General features: G+C 40.3%; 1 protein-coding gene across 2 annotated transcripts in view; it reads left to right on the top strand.

The window, feature by feature from the left end:
- The window catches only part of LOC126278581 (QRFP-like peptide receptor), a 1,030,767-nt gene that overhangs the window by 989,350 nt on the left and 21,544 nt on the right, over window positions 1-19,873 (top strand). The window contains exon 8 of one of the 2 annotated variants that reach the window (XM_049978791.1): window positions 320-484. In XM_049978791.1, coding sequence (XP_049834748.1) covers window positions 320-484 — 165 coding nt within the window. Of the gene's footprint in view, window positions 1-319; window positions 529-19,873 lie in introns of both variants that reach the window. The other variant, XM_049978790.1, reaches the window with a different exon arrangement.

The following is a 19,873-nucleotide window of genomic DNA, read 5'->3' as shown; positions in this document are numbered from 1 at the left end:
TTCCATTCCTGTACATTATTAAATGATCTGTACAAAGCATAACAAAAACTGCTGTAACCATAAGTCACAATGGTTTTTAAAAGTCAATTTTATTTTCCACCTTGGCTGCATTATGAAAATACTCAATTATCTCACACAGTCAGCTGATTTCAGCAATGTGCCATTCTCAAGTGCTTATTCATAACCTCATAATTTTACAATCACCCCCTCTGGTTGTATACAGTGTAGCTCTATCTTTTGTTTGTTAATTGGTTAATTACTTGCACTCAAGTATAAACAACTACTCACTAACTACACATATTTCTACTTTTATTTTCAGCTGTATCAACCCTGTGGTGTATGGCTTTATGTCAAAAAATTTCCGAGAGAGCTTCAAAAAGGCCTTGTGCCGGTGGCATAACTATGGTGCACTGACACTTCAAGGATCCTCCTACAAGAACAAGAGGCACATGTCACTCTCGCAGACACGGACCACTTCTGTCCGGTATGTGTCCGGATGTTGCTGGCCATGTCACTCGAGGAGTGAGGGCAAGTAGAAAAATCACTGTGTGGCCTTCTTTGGCACTCATGAAAAATGAAGTGGCTCTACCTGACAAAGAAAATATCTACAGTCAAACCAGTAAGATGCAAAACTGATCAGAATTTTGTAAGCAACGGTGGTGTGCTAGTTCAAAGACGCTTTTGTTTGGTAGTAGCTAACAAAGGTTCTTGCATGTATATTTATCATTTTAGCTTTGGTACTAGGGAAGATCATTAAGATACTACACTCATACGTCAGTGCTTTTGAAGCTACAGTAATTTGCAGATTTTGCATTTCTTGCATTACTGCTTCATTGCTAGGGAATGTTAACAAATGAATTTCATATAAACAGAATTGAAAAAGGCAACCATCAGTCAAATTCAGTTGACTGATGTACCACGTGTGAATCAACCACATGTGAATGGTTACTTTCCATCATTTTTGTGTGTTGCTTCCACCACAACAGTGATCATTTGCTTCTTTAGTGACCATTCCTTTAGAGGTTCAAAACATTTATGCTGAGTAGTATATGACAATTTTTTTGCCACAACTCAAATGGAATGAAAAGAAACTGAAACTCTCCATACATTCTCCTTAACACCAAAGTGAACAGCACATCAAACAATTTATTATTTGATGGAGAAAAAAATTGAATTGATATCTCATTTCCAGTATTCACCTGATGTATCTTACAAAAACTTCTTTTTGTTTTTCTTATGTCAAACAAAACATTCAGGAGCATAATTGTTATAGCTTCGAGACGTGTTAAATCCTTCAAACACCACTGTGTCAACATCAAAGTGAAAAAATTCTAGAAATGGTTTCAATGAATGCAAAAGCAAATAAATTTTATAGGTTAATATAAAGATAAAAATGTAATGATTTGTAACAAAAAATATTTTGACTGTTTGTGTTAAAACTTAAAAGGAAGCTCTTACATGAGCCTCATAAATATTATCTACTGGGTGCAAATTTTGGCTGATATGAAATTCTGGACAAGGAAGGCCATTCCTGCAAAGATTTTATGCTGCCAGTTGCCAGAGGCAAAGATCACAATGTGCATGGAAACCATATTTCAATAAGTACTACTACTTGTTGATGTTCTGATTTATGCAGCCACAAGAGAAGAAAGAATAATAATTCCCTTTAATACTCTGTCTCTCTATCTAGAATTCCGTGTAGGGTTATGTGGTATCATGTGAAAATCTTCAAAAGCTCCCATATGATGTAAGGCAATAAGGCTAGACTATTATTGCATTAATGGCATCCCTTCTGCTTCGATGAAATCATACCTTAACAACAGAAAGTAGAGTACTACGTTAACAACTGGTGCCACAGGAATAACTCTAAGTTTGGATTGAGAAAACATGAAACGTGGTACTTGGCCAGTACCTGTTCTTGGCATACATGAATGATTTACCTAAGACATTGAATAACTTTTCAAAAACTGTGTTGTTTAATGATGATTCAGATACATGGAGAAAGAGCCAAGCACAGTCCTAACAGTCATGAACAACAGAATACTGTTTCGTCTTTAAAACTGGGTCAAAGCAAACAGCATAATACTTACAGCAATTGGATAAAGTAGTTGAGCCTAGATTAACACAAAAAATGACTTAAAGCAAGCTGAATTCAGAAATCTATATTGTACAAATGCTAATATCAAATTATTTTGCCATGAGATAGGACCATCTTTGATTATAAAATTTTTGTAGATCAAGTAAAGTGCTGTTTCAGTCATCAGTTCACTGTTCTAGTGACACTAGATATGAGAAGTATAAGTGCCTGTCTCAAGACACTTGAGAACTTCTGAATGCATTTCACTTAAAGCGTGCTTCATGAGGCTTGAGAATGTAAACATGCTTCTGACTCCACAATTCCATGGCCCTCTGAGAGTTTGACATTGACAGGCTCAGTTGACTTGTGGAACAGGCCAATATGCTGAGCCAAGAACCAGGGGTGTAGCCTTCTATTCACACAGAATAATATATGGAATGTACAATCTGATAGCCATGCAGTGACAATCAACACATGAGGGAAGTACAGCCATTTCATTTAAGGTGTGTTATACATTTGGTGTGAGTGGGAAGAGCTGACTAAATGTGATACTTGTAGTGCATACTGAAGGAAATGAAAAGGAAATTGTGGATCTTGGAATATTTTCCAGACATCAGAATGAATAAAATGCAATATCTTATTTGTTGCTGTTATAACCATTTTCAAAAGCAGAAATACGCCAAGCATGATACACTATTTGCATCATAAGATATGAGTATTTCAGGGTAGTCACAATAAGCAGCCCTTCTTCTTTCTAGGTTACTACAATGCAGGTATGAATAATAATGACAATATGTTACTCATTTTCTAGAGGTGACATAATTTATAAGCTGACTGGAGATAAAAATGTTTGATAGTCTCAACACAAATATGATATTCATTAACCTTATGTAGTCACTCTCTTACAAATCTTCTCCTGCCCTATCCTCTTGTATACAAAGTGTGAAATGTATTCTGACTCCTGAAGTTTTCAACTTTGGAACTTTCTTACAAGATTAATCACTGAGTTAACAAGAATGTGCCCCGTATATTTTAATGATTGTAGCATTTGTTTTATGTATGAACTATGCAAAATATACTCTAACAAAAAAATACAAGGCACCACGATAAAATAGGTATGTTGGTCCAAAACTGATATTCATACAGGTATCTATGGAAAGTGCAAAATTGTAGATTTGGTGACCAGTGGATGGATGTGTGGTGCTGCAGCATTATTTCACAGTGTAGTTGGCAAAAACAGTAAACAAGGGACATGCTGATAACAGAGCATAAAGTGTTTGCAAATTTTATTCCGTATACTCAGTTAGATAGTATCTGTGCCTCACAGACAGGCATATGACCAGTATATGAACAAGTCAGCATTTCAGAGAGACTATGTAGTTGTACTGAAAGACACTGGTTGGAATAATTGACAAATCACTCAATATTTGAACAGGAGTAATGCCACTATCTGCTAATGTCAGCAGGAATGGGTGAACCACGGTCAAAAATATGCAGCTCAGGAAGTGGACTGAGTTGACGGCACCCCTTGTGCTGACTACCCTTGACCACTGTACTGACAAGGATGTTTTCAGTGGTGTCAGCCATATTTTGCCTGGTATCTCATTGACTGCAGTAGAATTGTCTTCAGTGATGAGTCCAGATATGAACTGGGCCCAAATGACCAGTGAAGATGTGTCTAGAGATTCTCTGGTCACTACTGGGATACCAACCTGAGGGTTAGCTGCCATATGGCCCAAAAACAAGGAGTGGTGCTCTGGGGTGCCATTTCATTTCATAGCAGGGCCCCTTTGGTTGTCGTATACAGTATCTTTACAGCATAGTAGAATGCTGATGATAATTTATGCTCCACTCTGCTGCCCTTCATGGCATGCCATCCTTACCTTAGGTATAAGCTAAATAATGTCCAGTCGCACACTCCAAACGTTTCTACTGCTTGTCTTTATGCTTGCCAAACCCTGCATTGGCCAGCAAGGTCACCAGATTTCTGTCCAATTGATGACATTTTGAGCATTATAGGCAGAGCCCTCTAGCCACCTTGGAATTTTGACAATCTAATGCACAACCTGGGCAGAATTTGCCACTATACCCATCAGGAGGACATCCAACAAGCCTGTAAATCAACGCCAATCTGAATAACTGTACGCATAAAGACCAGAGGTGGGCTAACACATTATTGATGTGCTCAAATTGTGAAGTTCATTCTCTTGAATAAATCATCCAATTCTTTTCTGAAATTGTAGTGAACTGTTTCCCCACTGATTTCAATCAATACCTGCTCACAGGTAATGTCTGTAATTCCTTTGTGTCTTGATCATTTGTTTTTCTCTAAATGTACATAAAATGTATTGATTTCCATCCCATTCAGATAATTTATTTGTGGTCCATAACTTCTTTTTGTCTTAGAGTGTGCTTAACAATGGAACATACATTAAATAAAATAAAACTCTGAGTGTTCATCCATTTTATATTTACAGCAAGTAGTTGGATGCATAGTTATTGTTATTTTTAATAGTTTTTGTCTTCTAGTTCTGATGATAAAATTGACTCAACAAGTCTGGAAACATAAAAATGTGCTCAATGTTCTAGTTAGCAGAAATTTCATATTGAAAATGGAGTAGGTGTGAAATACTATTGCACGCTGAGAAGGCTGAAAATCTGAATTTGTGACTTTTATTTATAAAAATAGGCCAATTAATTCTGAAAAAAATAATAATGGGGTAAATTGTTATACAGAGCACCATCTGACAGGGTGGCTATTATTGAACTATATGAAATAAAATCATCACAACTTCTGAATGACTTGCATTAGGATGTTGAAACTGCATGGTAGGCCAATGGGAATTAGTATGCACTCACGCATGCACCTTGTTGTTGTAGGCAATTTGTATGTGGAAAGCATGTGAAAAGCAAAATTGGCACAAATGGGGGCCTGAGAAGCTGCATTTCATTATCGCGAAGTCTCTTCACCCTCATCAGTGACTATGTGGTGTGCAATGTCCAGTCACAGAATAATCAGTGCGATATTCCTTGATGGCACAGTAACAACTAAATGGTACGTGAAAGTTTTGGAATATGATTTCGTCCTCTTTATCCAAAGTGACCCCAATTTCAAAAAGGTGTGGTTCATGCTGGTCATAGCTCAACATGATGCAACTCAGCATTGGATCAGGAGAGTGTTTGATGTCTTGAAGGAGCACTTTGGGGTCCACATTCTGACTCTGGGGTATCCAGAGGCCACTAGCTTGGGCCTCTACTGGCCGCCATATTTTCTGGATCTGAACACGTGTGACTCCTTTTTGTGGGGCTAGATGAAAGACAAAGTGTACAGCAATAACCAGAAAACCATTTCTGAGATGAAAACAGCCATTCATGAGGCCATCAACAGTGCCGATGTTCTGACATTTCAGCAGGTCATACAGAATTTTGCTATTCCTCTGTGCCACATCATCACTAATGATGGCAGGCATATCAATCATGTCATAACCTAAATCCAGATATATGTAGTCCCATTTACATGTTGAATTAAATGTGTGCACACTGTAGTTTGTAATTAATTTATGTCTTTTTCATATAGTTCAATAATTGCCACCCTGTAAATGCATTTCTTTTTCCTTTATTATGAGAAGGAAAGTTGCAACACCTTTTTTTCCGCCAACCCTACCAATCACACTCAACCAAAGAGCAATACTGAACCTTGTATAACTCAGCTCCGTCCTCCAACCAACCATGATCCATCCCCACTGCCCCCAGATCATCCACTGTTAACTTTCCAGAATTTATTAACCTTGAACCTTCACGCACCACCATTCCCCAAATCCCTCAAAATGCAAACAAACATTACATTCACAGAAAGAACTGCAGTCCATGATCTAAAAACTGATCCTGACCTTATAATCCTAACTTTAGACAAAGGCTCCACCACTGTCGTTTTGATCCCTAAGGATTACCTGGAAAAAGGATCCCTCCAGCTGCCTGATACTTTCACCTACAAACCTTCCTGCAGTGACCCTATTCCAGTAATCCAGAAGGCTTTCCAGTCACTCCTCAAATCCTTAGGCTCATCCCAGGACCTCTCCCAGAGTCCATCTCTCTACTCATCCCTACCACACCCTGCACTCCTACATTCCTACTTTCAGCATGCTCCTTAAACTCCATAAACCTAACCAAACATGATGCCCCATTGTGGCTGGTTACTGTGCCCCCACTGAGACAATCTCTGCTCTCATAGACCAACACCTTCAACCTATTACCCAGATCCTACCCACCTATATAAAAGACACCAAAAATTTCCTCCACCAACTCTCCACAGTTACTGTCCCTTTACCACATGGTGCCCTGCTCATCAGTATGCCATGTACCTTTAAATAACATTCCTAATACCTATGACCTTGCCGCTATTGAACACTATCTCTCCAAATACCTGACAGATTCCAAACTAACAACCTCCTTCCTAGTCACCATAACCAACTATATCCTCACCCATAATTACTTATCCTTTGAAGGCATTACCCGCAAACAAATCCAGGTTACAGCTATGGGTCCACACATAGCACCAGCCTATGCCAACCCATTCATGGGTCTTTCTAAAAACCCATAATCGTAAACCTCTCACTTGGTTCAGATTCATTGATGACATCTTTGTCATCTGGATTGAAGTTGAGGCCACCCTATCCACATTCCCCTAGAACCTCTACAACTTCTCCCCCATTTGCTTCACCTGGTCCTACTCAATCCAACAAGCCACCTTCCTAGATGTTGACCTCCATCTCAAAGGTGGCTACATCATTACCTCTTCCTATATAAAGCCTACTAACCACAAGCAATACCTCCACTTTGACATCTGCCACCCGTTCCATACCAAGAAGTCCCTTCCTTACAGTTTAGCCACTCATGGTCATCGCATCTGTAGTGATGAGCAGTACCTCTTGAAATATACTGAGGGTCTCACTGAAGCCTCCACTGACCATAATTATCCTCCCAACCTTGTAGAAAACAAATCTCCCATGCCTTATCTTTCCAGTCTCCCACCACCTCCCGAAGTCCCGCAGTCTGGCCACAGAGGAGCATTCCCCTCGTAACTCAGTACCACCCAGGACTGGAGCAACTGAATTACATTCTCTGCCATGGTTTTGACTACCTCTCGTTGTGCCCTGAAATGGGAAATGTCCTGCCCACTATCCTTCCCACCCCTCCTACAGTGGTTTTCCGCTGTCCACAAAACCTACACAATATACTCATCCATCCTTACACACGCCCTGCTCCCAATCCCTTACCTCATGGTTCATATCCTGTAATAGACCTAGATGCATAACCTGTCCCACACATCCTCCCACCACTGCCTACTCCATTCTGGTCACTAAAATCACCCACCCCATCAAAGGCAGGGCTACCTCCGAAACCAATCATGTGATTTACAAGCAAAGCTGCAATCACTGTGCTGCATTCTATGCAGGCAAGACCACCAAAAAGCTGTTTGCCTGTATGAATGGTCACCAAAAAACTGTGGCCAAGAAACAAGTGGATCACCCTGTTGCTGAACATGTTGCCAAACATGATATTCTTCATTTCAATGACTGCTTCACAGCCTGCACCACAAGGATCCTTCCCAATAACACCAGCTTTTCTTCTGAATAGCACAGGTGGGAATGTTCCCTGCAATAAATCCTACATTCCTGTAACTCTTCTGGACTCACCCTTTGTTAGTCAACGTCCTCGCCCACCCAGCCCATTTCCTGTTCCCATTCCAGCACTACACAGCCGTCATTCTATCACCACACCCAGTCTTTTTATTTCTCTCCTTTCCTTCTAGTTCCACCCCCATCCCCACCATACTATACACTATCTCTCCCCCTCCACAACCCAGCCACCTCCTTACACCCAATAAGTTGCCACTCCCATCATGCACTGGTGCTGCTGCTCGCAGCGTGGTTTCAGTTGCCTGAGACTTCAATTGTGTGTGTGAGTTGCGTTTTCGAGAGTCTGTGAGTGTGTGTTTGTGCATATGTGCGTGTGCACGAGGTTTTTTTTTTTTTTTTTTTTTTTTTTTTGGCTACGGCCTTAATGGCTGAAAGCTTTAATTGTGAGAGTCATTTTGTTGTGCCTATCTGTGACTCAGCATCTCTGATATATGGTGAGTAGCAACTTTCCTTCTTATAATATTGTTACATTCCATCCTGGATGTTCCATTGTTTGATTTATTTATTTTCTTTTGTGTAAGTGCCATATTGAGTGATTTATTAATTTTTTTATTAGTTGCGAAGACTCCATTGTCAATACTTCAACTCAGTCTTCTGGAAGTGGTTTCATCATCACTTCTATTTGCAAAAGTATTGCTTTTAGTGCAGGATTCTTAGATGTGACAGATTTTAAGCATATCTAAGGCAAAAGACCGGAATGTATTTAGGTGTTCTGTTGTGCTGTACAGGAACCAAATTATAGTAATTGTAACAGTATGCTCAGTATCATTGTATTGCATGAAGACTTTGAATTGGAGGGTGGAAAAGGAAATCTTTCTGAGTGCCAAACCTCACGTTTATCACAGGAATAAAGAACAATGTGCCCCTTTTTGTACAAAACTTAATTGTTTGCAGAAAACTGAGAAGGTATTCTAATATTCTAGCATGGGAATACGGAAAGTAAATGGGACTCATCAGTGGCTTTGTAGGATATATAGTAGAGATAGGAAGATACCAGAACAGGAGGGGAAAATTGCCGCCCTTCAGGCTGAGTTAGACAAGGCCAGGGGAGGTCTTGACAGGTTAAGGAGGGAGAAGGGTAAAGAGAGGTGGGAAGTGGCAACAGGCTACAGGAGCAACAGGCCTAGAACTTTGTCTGACAGCTTCATGGTGAATGTGGAAAATAGATTTGACCTGTTGCTTCAGTTAGAAGCTGGTGAGTCTCAAGCAGTTGCAGGTGTAGGCAGGGCACAACAATCTTTCAGCAGCAAATTGAAAAGTAAGAATGTGGGGAAATAAGTAAAGAGAAAGAAAGTGTTGTTGTTAGGTAGTTCCCATGGGAGAGGTGTTGGCCAACTTTTGCAGGATTAACTAGGATCAGAATACCAGGTTATCAATTTTTATTTTTTAAACCTAGTGCTCGTCTGGAGCAGGTGACAGAGGATTTAGGATCACTTTGCAAAGGAAGACACCGTGGTTATAGTGGGTGGGCCAGGTAATGGTACTGACGGAGATCCTGGGTACAGTATAGAGTGTGACCTGCCAAAGATTGCATCAGGATAAAAGCATACTAGTGTTCAGTTTGTACCTGTTCTTGGGCACCATGACTGACCTTATTTGAACTCTTCAGTAACCCACGGTTGCTTCATAAGGAAAGAGGGAAGGAGAGGGAAAGACGAAAGGACATGGGTCTTAAGGGAAAGGGTAAGGATTCATTCCAATCCAATTCTAGTCAACACAATCTGGAACTACAACACCCCAATTCAGTAGTTAATCTTTCCCCCAAACCCCTCTCCCAATCCAAAACCTCTGTCCTATCCAAAGGCCTCACCTTTAGCCCCACTCCCAGATTCAACCAAGCACACATCGTCAAAGATTTACTGACCTACGCTCATAGTCTCTGCTAGAAATATCACTTTGCCACAAAGAAAAATAATCCTAATCCTACTCCTCATGATCCAACTCCCCAAGACACTATCCAGATTGAGCCCTGCCTGGAACCCACCTCCTCTTCCTCAAAATCACCCTCTCCAAACCTTCCAGAAATACCTCACTTCCAGCCTTGCCTCTCAATATTTCTTGAAAAACCTTAATCCTACTCATATCACCACAGCTGAAGCCCTGGCTATCCGTGATCTGAAAGCTGACCGATCCATCGTCATTCTTCCAGCTGGCAAGGGTTCCATGACCATGGTACTTGATCGTCGGGAGTATGTGGCTGATGGGACTGCATCAGCTTTCAGACAACACTACATACAAAGTTTGCCAAGGTAATCCCATTCCTTATGTCCAGGTGGAGCTTCAAGTAATCCTCAAAACCTTAGGCCCCCTACAAAACATTTCACCTGACTCCATCAACCTCCTGACCCCCCCCCCCCCCCCCCAACACCCCACACCCCTACCTTCTACCAACTTCCTAAAATTCACAAACCCAAACATCCTGGCTGCCCCATTGTAGCTGGTTACCAAGCCCCCACAGAACATATCTCTGCATATGTAGTCAATACCTTCAACCCATTACATGCAGTCTCCCAGCCTTCATCAAAGGCACCAACCACTTTCTCGAACACCTGGAATCCTTACCCAATCTGGTACCCCCAGAAACCATCCTTGTAACCATTTATGCCACTTCCCTATCCACAAATATCCCATACGTCCAGGCCCTTGCTGTGATGGAGCACTTCCTTTCACGCCGATCACCTGCCACCCTACCTAAAACCTCTTTCCTCATTACCTTAGCCAGCTTCATCCTAACTCACAACTTCTTCACTTTTGAAGGCCAGACATACCAACAATTAAAAGGAACAGCCATGGGTACCAGGATGGCCTCCTCGTACACCAACCTATTTATGGGTCACTTAGAGGAAGCCTTCTTATTTACCAAGGCCTGCCAACCCAAAGTTTGGTACAGATTTATTGATGACATCTTCATGATCTGGACTCACAGTGAAGAAGAACTCCAGAATTTCCGCTCCAACCTCAACTCCTCTGGTTCCATCACATTCACCTGGTCCTACTCCAAATCCCATGCCACTTTCCTTGACGTTGACCTCCATCTGTCCAATGGCTAGCTTCACACACCCGTCCACATCAAACCCACCAACAAGCAACAGTACCTCCATTATGACAGCTGCCACCCATTCCATATCAAATGGTCCCTTCCGTACAGCTTAAGTCTTCATTGCAAATGGATCTGCTCCAGTCCCGAATCCCTGAACCATTACACCAACAACCTGAAAACAGCTTTCGCACCCTGCAACTACCCTACTGATCTGGTACAGAAGCAAATAACCAGAGCCACTTCCTCATCCCCTAAAACCTAGAACCTTCAAGAGAAGAACACCAGAAGTGCCCATCTTGTGACAGGATACTTTCCAGGACTGGGTCACTCTCTGAGTGTGGCTCTCCAGCAGGGATATTACTTTCTCAAATCCTGCCCTGAAATGAGATCCATCATCCATGAAATCCTCCCCACTCCACCCAGAGTGTCTTTCCGCCATCCACCTAACCTTTGTAACCTCTTGGTTCATCCCTATGAAATACCCAAACCACCTTCCCTACCCTCCGGCTCCTAGCCTTGTAACCACCCCCAGTGTAAAACCTGCCCCATGCACCCTCCCACTGCCGCCTACTCCAGTCCTGTAACCCAGAAGGTTTACATGATCAAAGGCAGAGCCACATGTGAAAGCACCCACATGATTTACCAACTGACCTGCTTACACTGTGAAGCCTTCTATGTGGGAATGACCAGCAACAAATTGTCCATTTACATGAACGGACACAGGCAGGCAGTGTTTGTGAGGTAATGAGGATCACCCTGTGGCTAAACATGCCTTGCTGAATGGCCAGCACATCTTGGCACAGTGTTACACCGTCCGGGTTATCTGGATACTTCCCACTGACACCAACCTATCAGCACTCTGGAGATGGGAACTTGCCCTTCAATATATCCTCTCTTCCCATTACCCACCAGGTCTCAACCTATGGTAATTTCAAGTTGCCACCCCTCGTACATCACTTGGCACTCAACAACATCTTTGCCTCTGTACTTCTGCCTCAACTGACATCTCATCCCAAACTCTTTGCCTTTACATATGTCTGCTTATGTCTGTATGTGTTCAGATTGATATGTGTGTATGTGGGAGTGTATACCTGTCCCTTTTCCCCCCTAAGGTAAGTCTTTCCACTCCTGGGATTGGAATGACCCCTTACCCTCTCCCTTAAAACCCACATCCTTTCGTCTTTCCCTCTCCTTCCCTCTTTCCTGATGAAGCAACCGCGGGTTGCGAAAGCTTGAAATTTATGTGTGTGTTTGTGTGTTTTTTATTGTGTCTATTTACGAGTGCTTTCTCATTTGGTAAGCCACACCATCTTATTTTATACACACACACACACATACCATCTGCACCATTTCAGTGCAGTAATGTGTACATTGTAAATACATATTGTAGTAGTTCTATTATATGTTTATTACCTTATCAATAAATAAATAAATAAAACATTTTTTTAAATTTTAGATTCATTGCATTAATGTGATATTAGTCACGGAGTGTTGTAAAATGATCCTTTCATACAGTGCTCATTAAAAAAAAAATAATAATAATCTCTCAGCTCAAGTACACTGAGATGTTGCATACTCATGTGAAACAGCTTTGTTGGCACCTGACAGAATCTGAAAGGTGTGTCATTGTGGCATTAGACCAGTTGGTTGAATCATGCAATATCCAGATTTGTGGGGCATCTGGATTTGACAGTGGCCTGTTGCTGGGCTGCATGGGAATGTGAGGACAGCCATTTTCATTCCCAAGGTTTTGGTTTTCCACACCTGTCCACCACAAGGGAGCATTGCAGTACTGCTCACCAAGCACATTGTGACCCCTTCACATCTGCGTCTGCTATTTGAGACTAAGTAATGGGTCACCTGCAACATTCTGTGTCATCCAGCATATTATTTTCAGTCTATCAGCAGCTGGCCTAGAGAATTACCATGCCTTGCAAAGGCTACTGTTAACACCACACTTGAACTTGAAGTACTGTCATTACAAAGAAGCTTGAATGCTGTCACACTGTGTGCAGTGATTAATCACAGTTCTGCACTATCCCAGATCACCATCATCAGAGATTAGAGTGGTGACCTGGGGTGAGCTCTCATTCTTCCAATGATCTGAAGAGACACTGTGAAGTTAGTCAACTCTAAGGGCACAAACATACATCACATTTATCTTGTGTTCTCAAGTATTACCTCCCAATGCTATAGTATTATGGTATCATTTTCTGACAGGACAATGCTTGTCTACAAATAACATGTGTTTCTGTGAACTATTATTGTGATGTTGAGATACTCCTGCGGCCAGCAAGATCCCCGAACTGCCCTGAAGGAACTTGTGGGGGACCGACTCAGATTTCAACTCCATCCCACTGTTAGGATTCAGGGTACCACAAACAAATTACAGCAGTTGTGGATTAGCTTGCCTCAGGAGATTATACAATAGCTTTATGACACCCTTCTTAACTGAAGCAGAGCATGCTTTCAGGCTGGAGGTGGTGTAGTGACATACTGATAAGTGGACTCATATGGCCAAGTTCTTTATAAATTTAATTTGATTTTTTACTCACTGAAATATCACATACACTCTCAATCAATGAAGTTTCATTTGATTTCCTCCTTCCCTAATTGGTACTTCACTTTTTTTGTAGGCAGTGTACTTTAGTTTATTGCTAGCTGCATGACAAGTAGTAGCACTCATTGTTAGGAGGTCTCTATTATCAAAGCACAAATGAAACTCTAATGTCATTTATTATAGGCAACTCACACTTTTTCTGCCCTCAAAATTTTAATTCCACCAGTACCTCATCTCCCACCTTCCAAACTTCACAGAAACTCTCCTGCAAAACTTGCAGAACTAGCACTCCTGGAAGAAAGGATATTGTGGATTGTAGCAACATGGCTTTGCCACAGTCTGGGGGATGTTCCCAGAATGAAATTTTCACACTGCACCAGAGAGTGCGTTGGTGTGAAATTTCATGGTAGATTTAAACTGTGTGATTTGTACAGTTGTTTGACGTCTTTAAAATAATAGTAGTTGCAGAGCAATCAGTTTCAGGAGCTGTATGCAGCATCCATAAATCACAATAGCAGATTAAGAGAAGTTGTTTAACATAACTGTGAAAGCACTAGTTTTTTTTTTTTTTCTCAGGGTAATGATGCTGTTGTTAATTTTTCTATGTTAACCATAGTGTAAATGTGAACACTGGTCACAAATTAGGCATTAGGCCTCTTCTGACTAGCCAACTGCTCCTTATACAGCAGTGCAAAAAACAATCTATGTTCATGGAGCATGTGATCAGTATGTTGACAATTCCTCCATCTGTTATGGTCAGCAGATAAATGCTGATGATACCAATGCTTCCTTCTTCAAGTAGCTCCTCATTTTGCCCCAGGAGTCTGAGTGGACCCCATTCAAGACACCCCTCTCTCAGGAAAATGTGTGGAGATACCATGAACTGAACCTGGGTTCTTCTATAACAGAAACAACGATTCTGCCCATTCAGCTATGTAGGCAGTCTTTACGTTAAAGTTAATTTGAGAAAACACAAGTAGTATATATCAGAGTAATGAAGATTAATTAATTCAGTTTAAAGGAACAGTTTCTTTTCTTGTTCCTCAGCCCTAAAAGTTATCCTTAATGATAAGATGTACAGAACATGAATATTGTTTTGAAACTTACTTGTTCCCTCACATCTCCTCCTTACATAATAACATAGCTCACTGCGACAACTCTTTGTTTTGATTTCATTTATCACTAACAGCAGTGGACTGATGCACATCATCATAATTTCACTGAATACTACATTCTATAAGTAATTTCAGTGGGGTTGTGCTTTTATTCTCATGCTATTTCGCTATAACTAATAACTAGCCACACAAGTATTCTCAATTTCTGTTCAACCATGCAGTGTGCTCATACAGTTACATGCAGACCATTATGCATGCTGGAAAAAACCTTAGTCACCACCAGGAGACATCATGGTAATACTGTGTAACACTCCAACTAATCTTAATAATGGTCTCAAATTCTTGAGGAAGAGAGTTTATAAGTTTTACCAGGTGTGTTATATCCAATTGAACCCACTCAGCACCTCTCATCATTTGGAAAGAAGCATAACCATGGCTCATCATACCACACTAAATCCTACCAGTGTGCTAATGTCCAGTTTGTGTGCTGTTTGGTCCATTGAAGATGTGCAGTTTCTTGTGCTACTATGATCAGTGCTTTGTCACAAGATACTTGATCTGTACATCTATGCCATGCAGTTCCCTTCATAACATTCTCTTGGAAACTGGTTGAGAGAGGCCTGTGTTTTGCACTTCACAAAATGAAAAAGCATAGTATTGTATGACTATAATATTAATGAGTCACTGTTGGAAATGGCCAACTCATACAAGTACCTGGCTGTAACACTTTGTAGGGAGATGAAATGGAATGTTCATGTAGACTCAGCTGTGGGTAAAGCAGGTGGAAGACTTCAGTTTACTGGTAGAATACGAAGTAAGTGCAGTCAGACTACAAAGGAGATTGCTTACAAATCACTTGTGCGACCAGTTGTAGAATGTTACTCAAGTGTGGCGAATGGACACCAAATAAGCCTAACAGGGGACATTAATTGGACACAGAGAAGTAGAGTACCAATAGTCACATGTTTGCTCTGTGGGAGAGTGTCACAGAGATATTGATGGAACTGAAGTGGAAAACTCTTGAAGCTAGGTGTAAACTATTCAGAGAAAATCTATTAACAAAGTTTCAAGAACCAGCTTTAAATGATGACTCTAGGGATGTACTACAATCCCCTGTATATCACTCACATAGGGATCCTGAGGATAAGATTAGAATAATTACTGTATGCAGAGACACATTCAAACAATCATTCTTCCCATGCTCCATATGTGAACAGAACGAGCAAAACTCTAATAACTTGTATAATGGCACACACCCTCTGCCACACACCTCACAGTCATTTGCAGAGTATAGATGCAAATGTAGATGTAGACAGCAGCAATTCCTATCATGTTTTACGCTGAGTGTGATTGAAAATGTATGAAACCCATATCTAGTTCTTGTTGGTTTACATCTGTTTATGGCTATTATTCTTAAGCCATTTTACATGCTGCAAGTGGTACAGAATTCATTGTAGACATGTTATACAGTCTGCCTTGATACACACAAATTCAGCATCTGAATTTAGTGTGGTCATTGGTAAGTTCCTAATATTATAGCTCCTTTGTACCATTTTGTCATACATCCATGTGGATATGTCTTACTACACTGATGCCATACAGCCAACTGCCACCTGCACACCACTTCTCTGTGATGATTTACACTAGTTATGAGGATTACTTGACCACTGTGCTGTGTAAGCATTCCATAGTGACCAGTGTGCTTATTTAAGGGGATGACTTGCATTTTGGTCAGTGAGATTATGTTCGCTTATGAAGTTACTTGCAGGGCCACTTTAAGGCACAAGCAACACAACCCACCACTTCGGGTGCCAAGATGAGAAGGGCACCAGAGGCATCGCAACTGTACAATTTCTATACAGAAAGTATTACAACTGGTAGCAGCCACTTGGGGCACCAAACTACAAGGGGCACACCAGAGGCATCCACGTACAAGATTTGTATACAGTGGGTAACACAATTATTAGCAAAAACTGACATCTAACATGGGTGAATGTGTATGAAGGAAAAGAAGGTACTGGTGGTGGGGGAGATGGTGGGGGGCACCAAATTTTAAGTGCTTTCTGTGGAAAAATGTTCTCTAATGAGCCCTCATTCCTTGTACCCTCTAGTAAAGACACACTCCATGTTGTAATTATTGGTTTATTATGCTGTAAAAATGCACAGCAGCACTGTAATATAGCTTCACCATACTACATCAACCAGTTATCAGCTTAAAGGAAGGTAAAATCATACTGTCTCAAAATTGATTCTGCCTAGTAAATGGATTGTAGAGGTTTTTGGGGACTGCAGTACTTAAACGTACAACAAACTAAAATACAATTCACTGATATGTATAATTCCCTGCCTCTCAGATACCATTTCAGAATTCCTGTGGAACTGGTGTGACAGTGGCCTTGAAAATCTAAGCGGATACCTATACTTCTGTCAGAGACATAGATAACTGAATATAACTTCTACTAAACCAAACAATGGAGAGTTCAGCTAGGACTAACCACACTATTCCAAGTTTATTTTGTTTTATATATGTACTCATTTATTTCACCTCAAAAGATTAGGGCCTTTGGGTCCCCTCTTACAATGGTAATAAATTAATATCACAATATGCATAGTACTTATAATAATAATAATGACATGTACTAATCAACATATGGTATTTCAGAAATTCCAGTTTTATTAACACTGAGTCAAGTAAATTCATAATTTTATTTATGTGAAGTGAAAGTAATGGCATCTAACAGCAAAGTATAGCAGTAGCAGGAAGGAGTCAAGTATGGGGAAGAAGATGGCTGATATGGAGAAGAACAAAATGTAATACAGAAAGGTTAATAAATTGGGTGGAGTAAAGAAAACAATAACAGATAGGGCTGAGGTAAGTATGAATAGCATTGACAATGTTGCAAAAAATACTGGTTCATTGCTGGACAAAAGGAACATAGCTAGGACCTATTGAGAGGGGTGCTATGCCAGTGATAGAAGATAATGTATTAATCGCATCTCAAATGCAAAATGGTTTTAGGAGATGCAGATTAATAGGGAATTGTTCCAATATATTATACCTGAAATGGAAAAGGTGGTGGACAATGATGTAGTGTTATTCATAGATACAGCCAAGATGGTGGCTGCATCACAACTAGTATTACAGTTACAGAATGTCAGTTCATATCCGATATATGACAAGAGGTATGGAGGACACCAATGACAAGGAAATAGATGTAGACAATACATATTTTGATAATCAAGTCACTTGTCTGGTGAAACTGTCGTTCCACTATTGTTATTTTGTAATAAAACCTGGCATCGTTCAAATAAAGTAGTCACTTTTTTTGTATATATGTAATAGTTAAATTCCTACTTGTGGCTTCAGTTGTCTAATATGAGTATGATTCCAATAGTACCGTTTGTTGGATGCAGAAGTTCCGCTGTTCACCATGTCTGTCTCAATTTGGGTGATTCTAATACCATTTTTCTTTCTGGATGTGCTTGCTTGCTGCTACTTGATATAAAAAGTAATATGAAAAACTCATAAGTTCATCATTCACTTTCGATTTATTTCACAGGGAAGTACAACTTTGTTCCACGACTGTGTCTCAACTGACCACAGCCGACTCTACAAGTGACAAATAATGACTCTAGCTTCAAAGATATTCCACTCGACACCCAAACTTCCGCTTCTAATAAGTTTATTTGATATTGTTCGTCATATCCACCAATATCAATCAATTTTTAAAAAATAATAGTAAATTAACATAAAAAATAAGTAGATTATAATTTATAAAAATTCCGACAAAATATAAGAGAAAAACATTCACCACTTCGCCCACTAAATTCGGTATCGATAACTTCAGTTGAAAATAATACATCTCCCAGATCCATTACACTGGTAACATCCCCATTGTATTCACTCCTGAGACAACATAGCCTACAATTATTGTAACTGGCATTAGAATGGAACTGACATAAGAGTTGTTCCCACATACAGATCTCAGGATATTGCAGGCGAGGGGAGTACATCAACATCACAAAGACAGCTTTTAGAGACAAGTGTCATGTGAGAATAAGCATTTTAATGTTGAAATATGGCACCGTTATACTGTTACATTACATACGACACAAGATGACACAGGATGTCTGTGATGTACATAACGTTTACTGTATATCTAAATATCCCACAAACCTGGATATTGCACAATTTGACTAACTGGCCAAATGAAGACCCACAATGAGCCCCTTTCAAACTCTGTCAAAAGCTGATTACTCTGTCTCACGTGAGCACACAGAATGTCTTGTCCTTCACAGTGATTACTAAACATCTGACTCTCTTCACATCCTTATTATACCCTACCAGGCCTGGTAACAACACACAAATGCACTTCAGTGGTCATTGCAGCTGTCATGGATAAATGTCACTCTATCCTTTACCTGCCTACCAGTCTGCAGCTCGTAGTCATGCGGCAGCGTTCTCGCTTCCTGCGCCCGGGTTCCCACGTTTGATTTCCGGCGGGGTCAGGGATTTTCTCTGCCTCGTGATGACTGGGTGTTGTGTGATGTCCTTAGGTTAGTTAGTTTTAAGTAGTTCTAAGTCCTAGGGGACTGATGACCACAGATGTTAAGTCCCATAGTGCTCAGAGCCATTTGAACCATGCCTGCCAGCTGCCCCAATGATGTGTACATGTATGAAGTTACATTTGTGTGTGTGTGTGTGTGTGTGTGTGTGTGTGTGTGTGTGTGTGTTTGTATCAATGGAAAATCTAGTATGTAACAATGGAATCTTATCCTTTCACTGTTGAGTAAATATTTCAGTTCTGTAAAAATCTTGAGTTTCAATTCAAGAAATAAGCAATCATCCATATATTTATATATTTTCATTTATATCCGTATGGATTTTGAGCTTCCCCCCATCTTTAAATCTCAAATTGGGACATTGTTAAAATCATTTACCACATTTTGGATGCTGCAGCAGCCCAATACAGATTAAAAGTTTTATTTATCTACTTCACTTTGTATATCATACAAAGGAAAAGTATTTATGCCACGCTTGTAATTTCACAAAATATCTGCAACAACAATGAGAACAGAAAGTGATTGGATCTAATGAGTAATGTTTTGTAAATATACAACTCATGAAGCATAATATGAGGGTTGGAACTTCAACAGTGGCAACTATTTATTTACAGCTCATATAAAATAGATACGTCTTTCAAAGTTTTACTGACCTTCAAGTCACCAGCATTGCCAGTGATGTGGGAGTTGTAGGATACTCTTAGCATTGCAGTTGTGTTAACAGTTCAAGTAGCACGGTCTACTGCCCAACGAATTTATAGCAGTTCTGAAGCGAATGCCGTGAAGTGTTTCAGTTTAGAAATTGAGTTGAACTCATAA

Source organism: Schistocerca gregaria, chromosome 6 (genome assembly GCF_023897955.1).
Source record: "Schistocerca gregaria isolate iqSchGreg1 chromosome 6, iqSchGreg1.2, whole genome shotgun sequence".
In the NCBI taxonomy this organism is placed as follows: Eukaryota; Metazoa; Arthropoda; class Insecta; order Orthoptera; family Acrididae; genus Schistocerca; species Schistocerca gregaria.
The sequence above is the reverse complement of the archived record's forward strand: the minus strand, read 5'-3'. Positions and strand labels throughout refer to the sequence as shown.